Source organism: Lithobates pipiens, unplaced genomic scaffold (assembly GCF_037356315.1).
Source record: "Lithobates pipiens isolate NorthernLeopardFrog02 unplaced genomic scaffold, aLitPip1_a1.2 Scaffold_18, whole genome shotgun sequence".
Lineage (NCBI taxonomy): Eukaryota > Metazoa > Chordata > Amphibia > Anura > Ranidae > Lithobates > Lithobates pipiens.
The window spans coordinates 272,715,158-272,735,959 of NW_027507758.1; the positions used below are offsets into that span (position 1 = coordinate 272,715,158).

At 40.2% G+C, this 20,802-nt stretch overlaps 1 protein-coding gene across 50 annotated transcripts in view; it reads left to right on the forward strand.

The window, feature by feature from the left end:
* The window catches only part of TRDN (triadin), a 1,056,665-nt gene that overhangs the window by 256,128 nt on the left and 779,735 nt on the right, over positions 1–20,802 (forward strand). For 48 of the 50 annotated variants that reach the window (XM_077486957.1, XM_077486959.1, XM_077486986.1 and 45 more), the window contains 6 exons: positions 7,123–7,179; positions 8,107–8,154; positions 8,373–8,432; positions 11,311–11,361; positions 16,508–16,561; positions 17,683–17,739. In XM_077486957.1, the coding sequence (XP_077343083.1) occupies positions 7,123–7,179; positions 8,107–8,154; positions 8,373–8,432; positions 11,311–11,361; positions 16,508–16,561; positions 17,683–17,739 (327 nt within the window). The remainder of the gene's footprint in view (positions 1–7,122; positions 7,180–8,106; positions 8,155–8,372; positions 8,433–11,310; positions 11,362–16,507; positions 16,562–17,682; positions 17,740–20,802) is intronic. The other 2 variants (XM_077486960.1, XM_077487004.1) reach the window with 2 other exon arrangements.

Consider the following 20,802-nt stretch of genomic DNA (forward strand, 5'->3'; position numbering starts at 1 on the left):
TAAAACATAAGAACCCCCAGGGCACCATCTTTATGGGTATCGATAGATTTCAGGGGCACTGGAGAGGCAGCAATATGGTTCGTGAAATCTCACGTCTCGAAACTAAATGGATCTATCAAGCCCAGTGTTATGCCCCATTCGGCATGAATGTCAAATGGGATGTGAATGCATTTATCAGTAACAACTAATATTGTTCATCTCTTTGTTCTTTTTTGTGTTTTTTTGTGATTTATGTACATGGATGCCACTCCTTTGCTCCTTATGGTGATCACGGTTTCTTCCCCATATAGTTATACCTGATCCTTGGGTGGATAGGCGTATAATATGATGTATTTTATGTTTTTGAGGGGTTAATTTAAATTTTTCTTTTGGTGACACCATTATTTTTTATATGCATATGGTCCCCGTAAAAAGGGATATATAATGTGTGTGTGTGTGTGTGTGTGTGTGTGTGTGTGTATATATGTATGTATGTATGTATGTATGTATGTGTATGTATATATATATATATATATATATATATATATATATATATATATATATATATATATATATATATATATATATATATATATATATATATATATATATATATATATATATATATATATATATATATAAATTTTAATATTCTTCTTTTTGTTTTGTAAAAAAAATTATATATTTTTTTTATTATAATAAAAACTTTTTGCTGTTCCATATTTAAAAATTATTTAAAAAAAAAAAATGTTGGGCTTAAACTGCTGCTTTTGTTAGTCCTTTCTGTATATGGCCATTGGATACTGCCTTATATTCTAGTTATGGTCATAGTAAAGAAAATATGGGTGTTTGCATTTAAATTTGTACCCTTGCTTTTATGTATGCCGGTTTGGGCGAGCATCTTTGCTGTGGGTCGCTAGCATGTGGGTAGTTGCTTTACTTTTGCTGAGTGTATTTGCATGGGGGGGTTTGATCTCTCGCTGCTGAATGCTCCACGCAAAACCCGAAGTCTGCTATTTATGCGGTGGCTCTGAGAGGTGGAACGCATGTTTACACCGGAAGTGGTGCGCCGTGTGACGTACTTCACTTCCGGGTATACTGAGCGACCTGACGGAGAAACCCTGGGAGCTAGATGCCCTGAGGTACTTGTTGGGTGGGCTATCATGGTTCCAGGGTGGCCTTTTTTATGTAGGACACCATTTATTCATCTTAATTGAGTTCGTTTGGAGGTCCTATTGTTCCGCTGTTATTTGATGCTTTCATACTTCATCCTAAATGTGAGTTGAACTACGTTTTAGATAATAAAAGGTTATTGATTTATCAGTAAACCTGCGCAATGAGGCCACTTTGTTTTATGTTTTCTATGGTTTTTGGGAGGATTGTTGATCTGAAAATCTAATCAATTCCTGGGAAGTGAAGTGCCCACTAAGTAGAAATAAGAATCCTTTTTTCCAATGGATGACTCTCGTTGAGTGGATTGTGTTCCTGCAGACGAAGGGAAATCAGCATAGAAGACTGCCTCCCCTTGTGTGACTTACTACATGCGTTTTATATCTGCAGACCAATGGTAAGAGTCAGTGATTTTGGGTGTTGGTGATGGCTTCCCTCCTCTTCTGCGTATGAAATGGCTCATGATTATTCCTTCTTCTGCGTATGAATTTGATTACCATATCTGAGGATATCGCATTGGAAGTCGCTTATTATAATTTTTTTAATGAACTTTTAAATAATATATGGAATTAAGTTTAATTTGTATAGAGCGCTATATCATTATTAGTATATTTGTATGTATTGTTTCCAGCAATATTTGTGTTAGCAGCTATTTTTGTTTTATATAGTTTATTTTGCTTTTAGCGCAACAAATTCCTTTATTATTCAACTGATACATTCAGCTGGAGAGATTGTTCTTACATTTGCTGGCTGGATACCAGATGAAAATAGAAGAAAGAAAGCCTAAAAAGTAAATCAATGCTACCATCACATCTAAGAATTGGTTAGCTGCAATATAATACATATTTGCTTTTTGGTTTAATACCACTTTAATTCTCTCCAATAGCTACAGCCTCTGGCAAAATGTAGGTCACTACAGACACAGTAGCGATGAGGAGTTTAATGGAAGGAACCACAGCACACAGTGGGGAACCAGCCATTCAACAGACTTGGAAGCATGTTGAATGCTAACACTTCAGACAGATGCTGTGGCTCTTAAAGAGGATAAAATATGGACTCACTGCCAGCTGAAATTTCAAGTGTCTTTTTTGCAGGGATTTTAGTTTTTTTTTTTTTTTCATCCTTTATTGGCTGGCAGATGACTGCCGTGTTTAAATGTGTAGTTTAGTTCCCTCATTTAAGCCATCAGCCGGGCTGTACTTTATAAAAGTTCAGAAAGCAGCACATAGACTCCTGTTGCGTGGCTGAAAGGCTGCACAGCATATATTGTTACTTTAAGAAAAGTATGATAAACTTGCCTATGAAATGTCATAGTGAAGCAGTAAAGCCTACATTTTATTTATCTGTTATCTGGATTTGGAATTTAGTGGATCTAGTGGAACACATTTCTAAATATACACAAGATGACATTTATGGTGAAGCTTCCAAATGCTAAAGCTTTGGAAATCAAACTTTCAGATGGGTTAGGCTGTCACATTCTTCACAGTTTTTATAAAATTCCTTTCTTAAGTCTGTAACTGTTATGTGATTATTACTTAAAGGCAAAACTTTTTTTTTTAGGTTTGGATAGAGAAGTGAGGGGATAGACATTTTTATTGCTATTTGTGTCCCCGTTATTGAGATTTAGAATGGGAATTAAAGTGAGGCTAAACATAAATGTTTAAGTTGCTGCAAGAACAGGAATAGTGTCCAAGAGATTATTTCCCTTCCATTGAAAAGATATCCTATAATTTTTATGTTGAGTCTACATGGCAGGAAGTGAAGGGAATTCTCCACAATGAGACAAAGATGGAACTGACTTTAATTTTAGGGATGAGCCAAACACCCTCCTTTTCAGTTCGATGCAGAACATACGAATAGGCAAAAAATTTGTCAGAACACACGAACACCATTAAAGTCTATGAGACACGAACAGGAATAATCAAAAGTGCTAATTTTAAAGGCCTATATGCAAGTTATCAAGTTTTATAGTCATAAAAAGTTTATGGGGACCTGGGTCCTGCCCCAGGTGACATGTATCAATGCAAAAAAATGTTTTTAAAAATTGAATTTTTTTTTGAGAGCAGTGATTTTATTTTTTTTTATTTATTTTTTTTAATGCTTAAAGTAAAACAATAGAAATGAAATATTTATTTCAATATTATGCCGGGGGGGGGTTGTCTATAGTACGCCTGTGAAGTGGTCTATTTTCACCATGTTTAGAACCGTACCACAGTAAAATGAATTTGAAAAAAGGAAAAAATATCATTTAAAACCGATTGTGGCTACAATGAATTGTCGGGTCTCGACAATATAGATAAAACTTGAAAAAAGAGCATAGGATCCCGCCCAGTCCATTACCAGGCCTTTTGAGTCTGGTATGAATATTAAGGGGAACCCCAAACCAAAATGTAAAAAAAAAAAATGTGTGGGGGTTCCCCTAAAATCCATACCAGGACCTTCGAGTCTGATATGTAAATTAAGGGGAACCCTGTGCCAAATAAAAAAAAAATTGCGTAGGGCCCCCCACAATCCATACCAGACCCTTATCTGAGCATGCAACCTGGCAAGTCACAGGGAAATAGGGGGGGTGAGAGTGTCCCCCCTTCTGAACTATACCAGGCCACATGCCCTCAAAATGGGGAGGGTGCTTTGGGGTAGACTCCCAAAGCACCTTGTCCCCATGTTGATGGGGACAAGGGCCTCATCCCCAAAATCCTTGCCCAGTGGTTGTGGAGGTCTGTGAGTGGGTGGCTTGTCTGAATCTGGAAGCCCCCTTTTAACAAGGAGACTCCATTTCACAAAAATAGTGTCAAAATGTTAAAAGTGACAAAACAGAGCTTAGGACAAGTCCTTTATTAAAAAATAAAATTAAAAATGTCCCATGATGTCCATTCATCTTCTTCTATCACACTGTCTGGACCAAAAAAGAAAAAAATCCACGACTGATCCGACTTCATGGGAGGCTCCCATCATCTAACGTTTCTTCGCTTGTGACAGTTCTTATATAACTGAGGGTGAGGCCATCTGGTGATGTAAACCGGTGACCCCACCCCCTCTAATGCCACGGGGAAGTCATGGGGACTTGGGGCTTTGGGGGCTATCCCACAGCACCCTCCCCATGTTGAGGGCATGTGGCCTGGTACAGTTCAGGAGGGAGGCGCTCTCTCGTCCCCCTTTCCTTCGGCCAGGTTGCATTCTCGAATAAGGGTCTGGTATAGATTTTGGGGGGGCCTTTACACCGTTTTTAATTTTTTTTATTTGGCACAGGGTTCCCTTTAATTTCCATATCAGAACCGAAGGGCCTGGTATGGATTTTAGGGGGACCCCCACACAATAAAAAAAAAAAAATTGGTTCGGAGTTCCCCTTAATATTCATATTAGACCCAAAGGGCCTCTTAATGGACTTTTTAAGTGAGTTTTACCTATATTGCCAAGACCCGACAATTCATTACAGCTGCGATCAGTTTTAAGTGACAATTTTTCCTTTAGAAATGTCATTTGCTGTGATACTGTTCTAAAGTAGCAAAACCATTAAAAATCACTGCTCCCGAAAAAACGGCCATTTAAAAAAATAAAAAAATTGCATTGATACATGTCCCCTGGGGCAGGACCAGGGTCCCCAAACACTTTTTATGACAATAACTTGCATATAAGCCTTTAAAATTAGCACTTTTGATTTTTCATGTTGGTGTCCCATAGACTTTAACAGTGTTCTGGCGGCTTTCAATTTTCCCCTGAATACCGCATATTGTTCGGTGTTCGCAGAACAACCAAAGTTCAGCCTGAACTTATGCTTGGGCCAAAACGTTCGCCAATCCTGAATTAGTTTAACCTTCCTTTATGAAAAAAAGTGTTTGGTTCACAGATACTTGAAGTTAAATCTTTTGCTAATATTTTGCCTTTTCTGGTTTCTTTCTACCACCTCATCAATATAGTAATTCAACTTTTAATAAAATCTTCAAACTTTTCAACCAAAATCCTTTTAGACCCAGTGACTATCATGATTAGGTGTTTTTTTTTCTTGTGATATTAGTAGATCATGGCTGGTGGAGAGGGCCTGCATGGGGCTCTTCCTGAAATCATCACAGCTACTCCTCTCAAGAGCCTTAGCCCTGATGCAAGCAGTGGCTTGACTCTTAGAAGTTCTGAAATATCAAATGCCTTGATAGGTAAATGTCAGTCTGAAGGAGGTGACATTCCTAGGTGCAGGGGCGGACTGACTATTCAGGCACTGCCCAAGGGCCTCATGCCACTAAGGGGCCCCATCAGGGCTGCCAGCCTCAATAAAACCAGGGACGGTATGTAAAATCTGTTTTTAAAAAATCTCAAGCCTCTCCAGTACCTTTTCAGTGTGTGTGTATGTGTATTCTGTGTGTGTGTGTGTGTGTGTGTGTGTATACTGTATGTGTGTGCGTGTGTGTATACTGTGTGGCCCCATAATCTATTGCCTGGGGGGCCCCATAATCTCCTATTGCCCAGGGGCCCCATAATCTTCTCCTATTTCCCGGGGGCCCCATAATCTCCTATTGCCGGGGGCCCCATAATTTGTCAGTCCCCCCCTGCCTAGGTGGTCTTAATTTACATGCAGATTGCCCTAGGTAATGCCCACATTCCGAGCCTCTGTTTTTAAAAAGACCTAAAATGTAAAATTCTTTCCACCAACACAAACCTTTAATTATGTGAATGTTGGTGTTGTTAAAATGCATTTAAAACACATGGGAATGAATGTGACATAGAAGAATGGAAGCGCAGGGAAAAACTCAGCAGTGTGACAATAGTTACAGTCTAATAAGCAGGCTGGTGACAAAAGAAGCTGCAATGCTGCTGCAGAATATAAATAAATATATTAAATCAACTCCTATATTTTTTGGAAAGCTGGGGATGATGGTACATACCTTGTAAAAATAACGAATCTGCAGAAGCACTTTGTCCTCACTATTTTCAGTACTGCACTGCTTAACCACTTCCCGACCAGCGCACGACGATGTACGTCGACAGAATGGCACGGGCAGGCATATTGGCATACAGGTACGTCCAATATTCGATGCCGCCCTGCCATCGGGAGCGCGCCGCGGCGGCGCGCTCCCGCGCTGGTCGGGACCCCCGTGAGTCCGGTCGCGGGACCCGCGGACTCGATCGCCATGGGCATCCCCGCGATCGTCTCACGGAGCGGCCGAATAGAGCAAATGCTGTGTAAACAACATTTGTCTATTCTGCCTAGCAACTAGTGATGCTGATCTCTGCTCCATGTGATTGGAGCAGAGATCAGTGTACACTAAATGAAAGCCCAACCCCCCCACAGTTAGTAACACTCCCCTAGGAACACTTAACCCCTACACTGCCACCCACTGGTTAACCCTTTCACTGCCAGTGTCATTTACACAGGAATCACTGCATTTATATAGCAGTGATTACTGTATAAATGACAATGGTCCCAAAAATGTGTCAAAAATGTCCGATGGGTCCCCCACAATGTCGCAGTCACAATAAAAATCGCTGATCGCCGCCATTACTAGTAAAAAAAAAAGATAATAAAAAATTATTAATAAAAATGCTATAAAACTATCCCTATTTTGTAAACGCTATAACTTTTGCGAAAACCAATCAATAATCGCTTATTGCGATTTTTTTTTTACCAAAAATATGTAGAAGAATACGTATCGGCCTAAACTGAGGGAAAAAAATGTTTTTTTATATATTTTTGGGGGTTATTTATTATAACAAAAAGTAAAAAATAATGCGTTTTTTTTCAAAATTGTCGCTCTATTTTTGTTTATAGCGCAAAAAATAAAAACCGCAGGGGTGATCAAATACCACCAAAAAGCTCTATTTGTGGGAAAAAAAGGACGTCAATTTTGTTTGGGAGCCACGTCGCACGACCGCGCAATTGTCAGTTAAATCGACGCAGTGCCGAATCGCAAAAAGTGGTCTGGTCTTTGACCAGCAAATTGGTCCGGTCTGAAAGTGGTTAATGTATTTGTTTCTTTTTAGCTGTAGTAAAAGAAACACCTAAGAAAGCTAAGATTGAAAAGGAAGCTCCTCCCAAAGGTCAGTAACTGCTAGTGGGAAAAAAAGTACTATAATAATGTGATAGTTGAACAGAAATGGGGAAACAACAGTGCATGTGTTTAAAAACAGAAACAAAGAAAAAATTTAAATCCACGGTGGCCAATTGGGCTTTACATCTGAATTCCAGACAGAATAGAAAAAAAAATGAATGCAGTTCAGTATTTTTATATTAATACATTTATTATTTTTAAATCTAAGCTGTGTGGGAACATGGAGTTGACCTGCTATCAACCCTTTTTCAAACTCATATTTAGTAGAACTCAATCTGGGTGAGGAAGGAACAGGATTTGCAGCCAATCGGGTGCAATGCATGCACATTTGTTAACAAGGATCTTGCTGATAGGGGGAGATAATAGGTTGAGAGACAGAGAGATAAAGAGATGAGCTCACTACTATTCTACCATTTTTTTTTTCTTTCATTGCCCAGTCATAGGCTAGGGGAGGGAACTGTAAGTGCTAAACAACTGCAGAAAAGAAAATCAGGTCTCCCCCTCTGTCAGACGGGGCAGCATTATGTAAATCTCAGAACTAGAAAGACAAAAATAAAAACCCTTTGGCAAGCAAAACTACTACTATACACACAGTATGTATTGTATCTATGTATTGTGTCTGGAGTTCAGCTTAAAATTTTGGTTTTCAAGGCAAGGTTTACAGAAACACAGAAAAGTGACAGCAAAAAAAAAAAAGACTGAGTGGTCCATAAAGTCTGCCGGGGTTTTTCTTTTTTTCTTTTTTCCGTTTTTTTTTTTTTTTTTGTCAGAGTATAGAAGAAGAAAATTATGTTTGGAATCTGGTTGTACGGGCAATATCTCCAATTTTCTTTTCTTCTGCTTTTTATTTGCATTCAAAAGTCTTCTCTTAACCTTTTTAAAGCATATGTATTTCTTATTTCTAATCCACCTGTAGAAAAGAAAAAATCTGAACCAAAAACAAAAGCTGAAAAGAAAGCACCAGGTACTGTATGTCTCTCTGCAAAATACTCAATAGCTCCAAACTTTGGAATATAGAAAATGTTGTGTAAGGGCTAGCGTGATTGCTTTCTGTTGAATGCATTGTGTTGAGCTTCTCTTCAGCCTAAGAGAGCAGAAAAAAATGTCAGTATCTTATGTTTCTTAAGCAATTCCATAGTTCATATGCATACCATTTAATTACATTTTTGTGCCTCATTTTAGAAGTTACAAAAGAAAAGCCAGAACCCAAAGAAAAAACCGGGAAGAAAGCTGCAGACAAAGGTTTGAAGCTTCATTCAAGGAGAACAATGATAGATATACTATTACATATTATTTAACCTACTTTTGAATTTTCTTACTTATGCACTTATGAAACTTCTTGGAGAAGTTTCCAATTGTCATTAGTTTGTTGCTAAATAGGGATGCATGAAACTAAGAGTTTTTACTTTGTCAAAATTTTGGAAAAAAATTGGTAATTTCCATGAAGTTTGTCAAAATGCATCAACAGAGAATTAAGGTGGTTTTAAGATGGAATGGGTTTTAAAAGCTAAGCTTTTGCAAAAAAAAACATAAAGGCACCCCACTTGACTTAAAAAAATGCATTTTGTTTTGCATTGAAGCCTGCAAAAATTTCAGTTTTGATCAGTAGATCACGTGTGCGATTCTCAGGCTCCTGCAGACTATAGCTTCAGCCCAGGTCAATACCGAGGTATGGACCTTAAACCGTGGTTCACACTGGTGCAGCTTTGAAATTGCATTACTTCAGCGTGATTTTAAAGCCACAGATCAGTGTGAAATGCACTGTCAATTTCATTGCGGCTTGCGACTTTCATTTCGCAATGAAATTGGGAAAAAAATAGTGCAGGAAACTTTTTCATAATCGCTGTGACATGAGTCACTGCCATATGAATGGATCCATTTCTGGCAATGGGGTGCGACTTGTCATTTGATTTTAAACTGTCAAATCACATGACAAATTGCACTGGTATGAACGAGGGCTCAGTTACAGGGCTGGAAGAGGTATTGGTTGACTACAAGTGCAGTGACCTCACGTGTTCTGTGAATAAATGGTGCGGTGCAGGAAAAGGCATGGACAATGGACAGCAGCACCAAATTTAAAAAAAATACAGAGGGTGCTCCAGGAAGAAAAAAACCCTGGAGTCAGTAATGGAGGAGGGCATTGGTGGCTACGGTCTTTGACCATATTTCATGTTAAAGCCTAAATATGGACATAACTTAAAGTATAGTCAGAAAGGTGGGCCTAGCCTTTAGATGGCTCCTGAGGTTTACTTACTTATAGGATAAGTCTACCCTAACACTAAAATCTCTACATCTACAGACATCCATGATCTAACAGTAACCTATATAGCCCTGTAAGAAATTGCTAGCAAAAACAGTAGCTTTTTTTTTTTTACCTGTTGATGTAGTCAGTCGATAATTTATTTGTGTTTAATGCTTTTAAAAGACCACATCAAATGTGTACTTTTTTATTTTGCTAATAGTTACACTTTAAGCTCTTGTACTTTATTTTATTTTTTTTACTTTTAAAAAACAAAACAATGAAGCTATAACTGTTCCTCTCTCATCCCATATATGACCCGTTAAAGCAGTCAAACCCTTCCATCCATGTGTTTACTAGTTGGTGACATTAAAGATAACGTAACCTTTTACCAACCACATAATGCATATATGCTGCAAATAGATAGGTGGGCTTTAACATCCAGCCACCACACATATGCATTAATGGCAGCAGGAAGCTGTGTGCTAAGAGTGCAGTCACATCACTCTCCCAGCACACGCACCGAGCTGTCACCAATGGCTCTCGGTCAAGGCTTTTTGGAATCCCAACCACGACAGTACCTGCCTGGAGTTTGCATATTCTCCCTGTGCCTGCCTGGGTTTACTCCGGGTACTTCGGCTTCCTCCCACACGCCAAAGACATGCTGGTAGGTTAATTGGCTTCTGTCCAAAATTGGCCCTAGTATATGAATGGGGATCTTGGATTGTGGGCTCCTTGAGGGTAGGGACCAATGTGAGTGTGCAATGTACAGGGATAGGGACAATTGTAGACACTCAGGTTGAACTGGATGGACTGGTGTCTTTATTCAACCTTACTAACTATAACTATAACCTCCCAAGCCCACTTAAAGGGCCTCTCTGGTCAGCTTCAAGAAGTTGAAGTGACACCAAACAATATCCTTTTTATTCAAAAATTTTCCATACACACCTACTACTTAATCGTCCTGTAATCTATTTTTCATGAAATTGTTCCTTGCTGTGTTTTACACCTCTTTGTGACATACCCCGTGAGTTACTGAACCCCCCCACTTCCATTTGTTTGAAACAAGAAGTGCATGTTAGTTGTGGTCATGTACACTACAAATCGCATAGCCCATAGTTCCTAGTCAATCTTGAGAGTGAGCAAGAGAGGGTGTCTAGGAGGTGGCTGAGAGCAATATAAGATATATATATTTTGAGTTAGGAATATATACTTAAATATATATATATTTTTTAAAACCAGAGTTTAGTGTCCCTTTAACAAGGTTTATTTGTAATATAGTAGCAGAGACAAGCACTGAGACGGGTATGTTACTGATTAGGAGATGGATGTAGAACTTTTTTTGTCTAAGCCCTTGTACACACGGTAGGACATTCCGACGGAAAATGTCCGATCGGACCGTGTTGTCGGATAATCTGACTGTGTGTGGGCTCCATCGGACTGTTTCCCGTGGAATATCCGACAGACAAAGTTTTAGAGCTGGGCTATAAAACTTTCCGACAACATGATCCGATCGGACTTTGTCCAATTGTGTGTAGAGAATTCCGATCGGACAAAGTGCCACGCATGCTCAGATCAAATTCCTAGACCAAAGCTATTGGCTACTAGCCTGAACGTAGTCCCGTCGTAACGAAATAACGTCGTCACGTTATGTACGATCGGATTTTCCGACAACTTTGTCTGACCGTGTGTTTGCAACACCAGTTTCGGACAAAATCCGTCAGACAAAATCCAACGGATTTTGTTGTCGGAATGTCCGACCGTGTGTACAAGGGCTAATACCACTTTTTTTACATACAGTAAGTTGTGATTTTTGTATGTTTTACTTCTGTATAATAGTTTAATTCCACAGTCTCTTATTTGTGTATCTATTTATTTCAGTAGCTGCCAAGGAAAAACCTGAAAAAGCTGAGAAAAAAGTAACTGACAAAAGTTAGTACATCTCAGAGATATATGATGGGGTTACCCTTGCAAGGATAAGTGCTATTTTGTTTAAAGTTGAATTCTAAGCAGATATAAAAAGCAGAAATGTATGCAGCTCTGTAATTATTAATGCATGAATAAATAATTTTTTTGCATGCAAGCAGCGTAAGTATCTGCATCATGCCTCGCATCAGCCTCTTGCAGTCCCTGTACAGTTTGCCTCTAGTGACAACAAGTGAGGGATCTTCTCCCCCCACTTGTCACTATTTAAAAGAAAATGGACCTGGTGGGCTCCACCCACCAGGCTGCATCTTTCATTCTCAGAGCTTTGTGAATGGGAAACTACAAGTACTAACAACCTTTGCCGATGTCTGCTTTTAGTTCTCAATGAACTACCATGGTGCTGTTGTGCTCTAGTAGTTCATTGTCTCTTCCTGTCAGTGTGCATCTACCTGCCCATACTAGATATGAGCAGACAGATTCACTGACAAGTCTGCAGGAGTCATGCATGGCACCTGGGATCTGCTGATTGCAGGTGTAATGTTTTATAGGCTCCAAGTAAAAAAAACTAAATGCACATTTTTTTTTTTACCTGCAAAAACATGTGCATTTTTTAATTTTTTAAATTTTTTTTAAAGTGAACTTTTCCTTTTAAAGTTCCATTCAGCTCCAGTTTGTAAATATTGAACACAACTCATAATAAGAATGCTGATTGCCAGTTTAAACTGGTAGCAGCTAAAAGCTTGATTAACACCTTCCCATCTGGCCTATACTATTATGACTGCCAGAGCACTGTTCTGGGAAACATATGTTAAATGATGTCATCCCAGAACACACCTTTCGTGACGCCAAGAGGTCATGCAGCAGCGTGATTTTTCACCGGCTGTGTCCACTGAACACAGCTGGAAAATGATCACTGTACCCACCCATTGCCAGTACCATGTGATCTCTGTGACCAATCACAATACACACAGCCTGTGACAAATCGTCGTATGACGTCCACCCAGAACGACGAATGTCCCACCTAGCTGTAAATTGACAATAGGCTGGGTGGGTAGTGGTTAATGGTCCCCTGATAATCTATAAAGAGTACCTTTTTACCTGATCAATGTTATCACATAGAGGGCTTGTTAGCCCCCTTGTGTTGGCAATAAAATTGAAATGAGGCCAATAATTCTTGGTTAATCACTTACAGTTTACTCTAAAGTGAATTTACCACTGTTTTATAGATGCAATCACATTCACACAAACCAATTAATATACACTTGTGATTTTTTTTTTTTTTTTTTTTTTTACCCAAGACATGTAGTAGATTACATTTTGGTCAGAATTTATGAAGAATTTTTTATTTTTTTTTATTTTTTTTTATTTTTATGTTTTATAACGGAAAAAACGTTTTTCTTTTCTTTTCTTTTTTTTAAAACCACAGTGGCGATCAAATACCATTAAAAATAAGGTCTATTTGTGGGAAAACAATTATATAAATGTAATTTGTGCACAGTGTTGCACGACTACTTAACTGCCAGTTAAAGTAGCACAGTGCTGAAAATTAAAAAAAATGCCCTGGTTATGAAGAAGGTAAAGGAGGTCAGGTGGTTAAAATGCCACCTTTTAATAATTTTCACAATTTTTGCAGGCACATGCAGTTTTGAGGCTTGTGGTATTAGTTTATTTAGGCAGATTGTGTTCGCTTAGCATTTTTACTTGTAGATCAAGCTACATATTAGTAACCACTCATGCAGAAATCCAAGTAATGTGAAAGGGTTAACAAAACTTTTATTGAAACTGTGGTTTGGCTGTAAAGTAGACATGTGCAGAGTAAAATATTTCGTTTCGGAATTTCGTTTTCGTCTGAAAACTTAATTTATTTAGTTACTCCCGAAATTCGTTTTTATTTATTTCGTTTTTCGTTCAAAAATTGCATTCGTCCGAAAATCCACATGAATTACGGTCGAATCTGTCTTGGAAGGCTTATGGTGTCTGTCGAATGTATAAAGAAGATTCGACGGAGCTAACTATATAGCATACTTTAGAACCCTATTAAAGTCTATGGGACTCCAACGTTCAAAATCTAAAGTGCTAATTTTAAAGGCTAATTTGCAAGTTACTGTCCTAAAAAGTGTTTGGGGACCCGGGTCCTGCCCCAGGGGACATGTATCAATGCAAAAAAAAGTTTTAAAAACGGCCGTTTTTTCGGGAGCAGTGATTTTAATAATGATTAAAGTGAAACAATAAAAGTGTAATATTCCTTTAAATTTCGTAGGGGGGGGTTGTCTATAGTATGCCTGTGAAGGGGCGCATGTTTCCCGTGCTTAGAATTGTCCCTGCACAAAGTGTCATTTATGCAGGAAAAAAAGTCCTTTAAAATCACTCGCAGCTATAATGAATTGTCAGCTCCCATAATACAGAGAACACTCATTGAAAGTCATTGATAAAAAAATAAATAAATAAATAAATAAAAAAAAAAGCGTGGGGGTCCCCCAAATTCAATTACCAGGCCCTTCAGGTCTGGTATGGATATTAAGGAGAACCCTGCCTCAAATTTAAGAAAAAATTTGACGTGGGGTTCCCCCTAAATATCCATAACCAGACCCTTCAGGTCTGGTATGGATATCAAGGGGGAACCCCGCGTCAAATTAAAAAAAAAATTGACGTGGGGTTCCCCCTAAAAATCCATACCAGACCCTTTATCCGAGCACGCAACCTGGCAGGCCGCAGGAAAAGAGGGGGGGACGAGAGAGCGGCCCCCCCTCCCTCCTGAACCGTACCAGGCCACATGCCCTCAACATTGGGAGGATGCTTTGGGGGTCCGTGACCCCTCAAAGCACATTGTCCCCATGTTGATGAGGACAAGGGCCTCATCCCCACAACCCTGGCCGGTGGTTGTGGAGGTCTGCGGGCGGGGGGCTTATCAGAATCTGGAAGCCCCCTTTAACAAGGGGACCCCCAGATCCCGGCCCCCCCCCTGTTTGAAATGGTAAGGGGGTACAAAAGTACCCCTACCATTTCACAAAGAAAGTGTAAAAAATGTTTAAATAAAACAAACACACTTTTTAAAAATTCCTTTATTAAAAATAAAAAAAGATTCCAGCGGCGGTAATCCACTCTTGCTATCCAGCGACGGACGGTCAGCTCTCCATCGATGTCTAATGTCATCCAGCGCAGCGCAGCATCCTTCTTCTGTCTCCTCCACGGAGACACTGGAGGCATTCCGGCGCTGACGTTTCTTATATACGGAGGGCGGGGCCACCCGTCACCTGACCCCGCCCCCCTCTGACGCAAGGGGAAACCCGGGGTTCCCCGTGACGTATGGGTGACCCCGCCCCCCTCTGATGTAACGGAAACCTGCCTGTGTTACATCAGAGGGGTGCGGGTCACCCCTACGTCACAGGGAACCCCGGGTTTCCCCTTGCGTCAGAGGGGGGCGGGGTCAGGTGACGGGTGGCCCCGCCCACCCTATATAAGAAACGTCAAGCCGCCGGAATGTCTGTAGTGTCTCCTCCACGGAGACAGAAGAAGGATGCTGCGCTGCGCTGGATGACATGAGACATCGATGGAGAGCTGACCGTCCGTCGCTGGATAGCAAGAGTGGATTACCGCCGCTGGAATCTTTTTTTTATTTTTAATAAAGGAATTTTTCAAAAGTGTGTTTGTTTTATTTAACCATTTTTTACACTTTCTTTGTGAAATGGTAGGGGTACTTCTGTACCCCCTTACCATTTCAAACAGGGGGGGGGGGCGGGATCTGGGGGTCCCCTTGTTAAAGGGGGCTTCCAGATTCTGATAAGCCCCCCGCCCGCAGACCTCCACAACCACCGGCCAGGGTTGTGGGGATGAGGCCCTTGTCCTCATCAACATGGGGACAAGGTGCTTTGAGGGGTCACGGACCCCCAAAGCATCCTCCCAATGTTGAGGGCATGTGGCCTGGTACGGTTCAGGAGGGAGGGGGGGCCGCTCTCTCGTCCCCCCCTCTTTTCCTGCGGCCTGCCAGGTTGCGTGCTCGGATAAAGGGTCTGGTATGGATTTTTAGGGGGAACCCCATGTCAAATTTTTTTTAAATTTGATGCGGGGTTCCCCTTAATATCCATACCAGACCTGAAGGGTCTGGTTATGGATATTTAGGGGGAACCCCACGTCAAATTTTTTCTTAAATTTGAGGCAGGGTTCCCCTTAATATCCATACCAGACCTGAAGGGCCTGGAAATTGAATTTGGGGGACCCCCACGCTTTTTTTTTAATTTATTTATTTATTTTTTTATCAATGACTTTCAATGAGTGTTCTCTGTATTACGGGAGCCGACAATTCATTATAGCTGCGAGTGATTTTAAAGGACTTTTTTTCCTGCATAAATGACACTTTGTGCTGGGACAGTTCTAAGCACGGGAAACATGCGCCCCTTCACAGGCATACTATAGACAACCCCCCCCTACGAAATTTAAAGGAATATTACACTTTTATTGTTTCACTTTAATCATTATTAAAATCACTGCTCCCGAAAAAACGGCCGTTTTTAAAACTTTTTTTTGCATTGATACATGTCCCCTGGGGCAGGACCCGGGTCCCCAAACACTTTTTAGGACAGTAACTTGCAGAATCTTTTCTCTCTGTCAAATCTTTTTTCTCTGTCGAATATTTTCTCTATATAATCTTGGACTAATAGAGGTAAGGTTAAGCACATTCGACCACAGGTTCTATAGACAGATTGTTATCGTCAGAGTCATGTCGAATCTCCTATTCTATATCGAACTGTTGTAACAATGAAAACGAAAATAAAGCATTTATTTATGTCGGATCTTTCGTTTTTCGGATTTTGTGCTTTCGTTATCGTTTGTCAAAACGAAAACGAAAATAGCTGAAATTCGGACGAAAATGCATTCGGACGAAAACGAATGCACATGTCTACTGTAAAGCCATTTTGAATTTTTAATTGTTATACTGGGTAAGGCGATAATACAGACATAAGAGAAGACCTGGCAGGGGATCGAACATTGTACATAAAATAGAGAAAGATGTGTTACGTTATACTGCTTTAGGGTACCTCATTTTAATTCAGGGCATGCACCAAAACTTAGTACCCATCCAAGCATGCTGTTGTGAACAAAGTAAGAAGTCCTTATTTTCATCATAATCATATACCTTTTTTTTTTTTTTCAGTAAGTGCTAAAGAAAAAACAGAAAAACAGGCTGCAAAGAGAGCCCCAGCCAAAGGTAACTCGTGTTGTTTTTTTTTTTTTTTTTGTTTTTTTTTTTGCCTTTAACAAATATCTGATTATTTGCAAACTGTATGAATAGACAAAAGCTTATTTCTCAATTTGAAACCTATCCAACCCTAACGACAGTACATATAACATACTGTATATCTACAGTGAAAGGTACATTTAATGCATAAGGCTTGGTTCACACTATTGCAATACAATTTTGATCCAAATTTTAGTGTGATTATGTAGTGCTACTTGAATGCAACTTGGATTAGGTTTGTACATTATATTCTACGGTGCCAAAATTGCATTGAAATTGCACCAAAGTAGTACAGGAATCTTTTCCAAAGTCATACTGATGTAAATGGACACCATCAAAAACAATGTCATTTCCCTTGTGATGCAATTCCAGGCAACTCAAGTTCCATCTGAAATTACAGTAGTGTGAACCAGGCCTAAAGTTAGGTGTGTAAATGAAACCTAACCTGTGAAAATAAACCAACTACTTTCAATTTAAAGGTTAACTGGGTGTCTATATGCACATTTTCAGCTTTGATGTAGTACTATATTATTGGTAAAATAATCATTTTAAATAAATGGCCTAGAAGGTATATGACAGATCCAACTCTGCACAAGATTTACAGATGAAATTCTACAAACATTAAAGCCACTTAACATATAAATGCACAGCATTGCATTGCATATGTTTTAAAGCAAAGAAACATTTGTTGGAGCACGTTCAGTTCTCACAGATGGTGGTGTTCCCCACACCACATCGGTGCGAGCCTAGCCTAAGTGTGCACAGTTTCTCTTCTGTAACTTTACTTATTAGGTACATGATAAATCAGTATATTTTGTAATTTGAGATAAATAATTACAAATGTATATTGTTTATATATACTGTATATATAATATATTTAAACTAAAGTGGAACACTTCTGCCGTGTAGCAAGTATACTTCTTACAAGATGGACCTCCTCAATTTTCCACCAAACACATATCAAAAAATTGAAGATGCAATCCCTTTTTTTTGTTGTGGACCTACTATGTTGTGTGGTAATACTATGTTACTATGTTATTACTAGGAGAATTTGCCTTACCATAATCTTTAACATTTCTATATGGTTTCAGAAGTTGCAAAGGAAACTGAAAAAAAAGAGAAAGCTGAGAAAAAGGCCCCAGCCAAAGGTTAGTAACTGGCAGTCTTTTTCTTTAAGATAATAGTAATAGATATAACAAGAAGGTTTTGCTGTATTATGGTATGCTTCTCTGAAAACATTTATGTGCCAAATAACAAAGGTGCAGTTTATATAATTGTGTTTTTTTTTTTTTTTTTTTTTTTTTTTTTATCGATCCTGAGCTCAAGCCGAAACTCAGCAGCTGTTTATTTACATGTAATGATAGTTATCTGCTGAGAGTTGAAAAAGTTAAAAATAAAAATAAATTATCCGATCTTTAACCTTGGACATCTGTCACAACTGCATTTATGTGGATGGGTTAATCTCTAGATATTTGGCATTCAGTGGATATGGTACTGATTTAGCACCTGTTGTTGAGTAAAATGTAAAGCATTCACGTTATAAAAATGTAACATTTAGTTGAATACCGTGAAATATTAAAGCATTTGGGATACATGCTTTATTAGCACTATAAATAATGTAAGATTCAGTTGAGTTTTGTAAATGTTTACAGAAACCCTTGATTAGGCAGTAAAGGAATATTTGTGGATTGGATTTTGAACCTGGAAATAAAACCCCCTCTACATATCCAAAACACTGATCTTTGGACCAACTTTCCTCAGTTTGATTTCACCAACTGAAAGAACTTTATTAAGTTAAAGTGTAAGTAAAACATCCTATTGTTTTCAGCCAAGGAAGCTGCCCTCTTTGCCTCAGTTTAATCTTCAAATGCCATGATGCTGCACATGTGATCAGTTTTGACACCAGCCATTGGTTGATTTGACAGTTTGGTTGAAAGCACAACAGATGGCAGTGTTTCATTTCTGGCACAGATAGGTTTACTTCCACTTTAAGAGAGTTCAATAGAAAGGAAAAGGAGACATGAGAGCGGAAGCATATGAAAGGATGTAGGCTTCAGATTTTCAATGAATGAATGATCGTAAGCTCCACAGAATTTCTAATGCCCCGTACAAACGATCGGACTTTCCGGCAGACTTGGTCCGACAGACTGGAATTTGTTGGACAATTCGATCGTGTGTAGACTCTGTCTGACTTTTTCTTCCCAAAAGTCAGACGGACCTAGAAATAAAACGTGTTTTAAATCTTCCCGCCGGAAATACGTTCTGGTGACCCCACCCTTTATGCCTATATAAGTCATTGCGCACCGTGTCCATGGCATTACAGCAGGAGAGAGCGTTGTGTCAACATCGGAAGAACAGAAGAAGAAGAAGAAGATGGTGACGTCGAAGGAGAAAGCCGGGCCACCGCTAGCAAAAGAGCGGCAGAAGATAGCGGAGGAGCCCGGCAGAAGAACTGGAGAGCGGGAGAAGAGGCAAGAGAGCAGGAGAAGAACCGGAAAATGAGAAGTCAGAAGAGCCCCCCGAAGTTGGAAGAAGACCCCCGGAGCTGCCTAATAAACTACTTTAAAAACCTGTGTAGTGTGTTTTTTTTATTGACACTTTTTCCCCCAGGTGAATGGGTACGGGTACGATGTACCCCATACTTATTCACATAGGATGGGGGCCTGGGATCTGGGGACATGCAGCCTGGTATGCTTCAGGACAAGGGGGAACGCTCGCTCTTCCCCACCCCCTTTCCTGACCGGTCAGGCTGCATGGTCGGATAAGGGTCTGGTATGGACTTTAGGGGGACCCCATGCAGTTTTTTTCAGCGTAGGAGGGTCCTCTTAGAACCTATACCAGGTGACGGGGCTCGCAAGGTGTCAATCTCGCCGATGAAAGCTGTGACATTGACTTCTCTTTCTAGTCCCATCATACCTGGAGTCATGTTCAAAATGAATGGACTTTAGTCCGTGTGTGGGCAAGTCTGTTCATTCTGAAAGTCTGTCGGAATGCAGCTGAAAGTCCATCGGAAAGTCCGTTAGACCTAGTCTGCTGGAAAGTCTGTTCGTGTGTGCGCAAGTACGCTCGCTCAGAAAGTCCATCGGAACGCTGCCGAAAGTCCGTCAGGAAGACCGTTGGACCTAGTCTGCTGGAAAGTCTGATTGTGTGTATGTGGCATTAGTCTTCTAAGTCCCCCGTACAGTGTTTGGTTGGCTGGTCGGCTCAGGGGCCACCTTAGGGACATGATATTGTCATCCTATTCCACGTGTTGATATTCTGTAAAGTAACTTTTATAATCAATCTTGACTGCATTTTGGGTCAAAAAAAAAGTAAAAAATGCTGCAAAAATATGTATCAGAAGCTCCTGTGTCCCTAATATGGGACAGGTGACTTGTGTTCTCAAGGCCTATTGCAGCATATATACCTACAACATTATACCTAATGATCCTAATTAGGGATGAGCTTTCTGTTGGGGTCGAACATGAGTTCAACCCTAACATTGGCTGTTCGCCCGTTTATCGAAAACTGAACAAAACTATGGGCCGTTCATGCCAAATTTGAGCGGCGCGTAATGGCCCCTAATGCACTGTGGTAGCGCAGTGCATTGCTGTATGATGATTGGCCAAAGCATGCACCATGACCTGAATGCTTTGGCCAATCCCAGTGCCCTCAGTTAAGAGAGTCATAATTGGCCTTTGGCCAATCATGGTTCAGGGGGACTAAGTCCATGCCCCACACTATATAAGGCTGCCTGCATGTTGGCCCCATGTAGTGTGTTGTTGGAGAGTTGAGAGGGAGTGTAATTTAGATTGAGCAGGCATGCAGGTTATTCAGTTAGCTGCAGTGTATTTACCGTATATACTCGAGTATAAGCCGAGATTTTCAGCCTCTTTTTTGAGGCTGAAAGTGCCCCCCTCGGCTTATACTCGAGTCATCGCTGTCTGCCCGCTCGATCAGCGTGTCGAGCAGACAGACAGCGGCCATTCTATAATTCAAAAGCCGCGCCTCCGGCTCCGCCTTCGCCTGTGATAGGCGGAACACTGAATTTCCCAGCAGCCTGTGTTCCGCCTATCACGGACATCGTATCATCCTCGTACTACGGACGAGGATGATACGATGTCCGTGATAGGCGGAACACAGGCTGCTGGGAAATTCAGGTAGGCTGGACACACACACACACACACACACACACACACACACACACACGGAGACACACACACACAGGGATG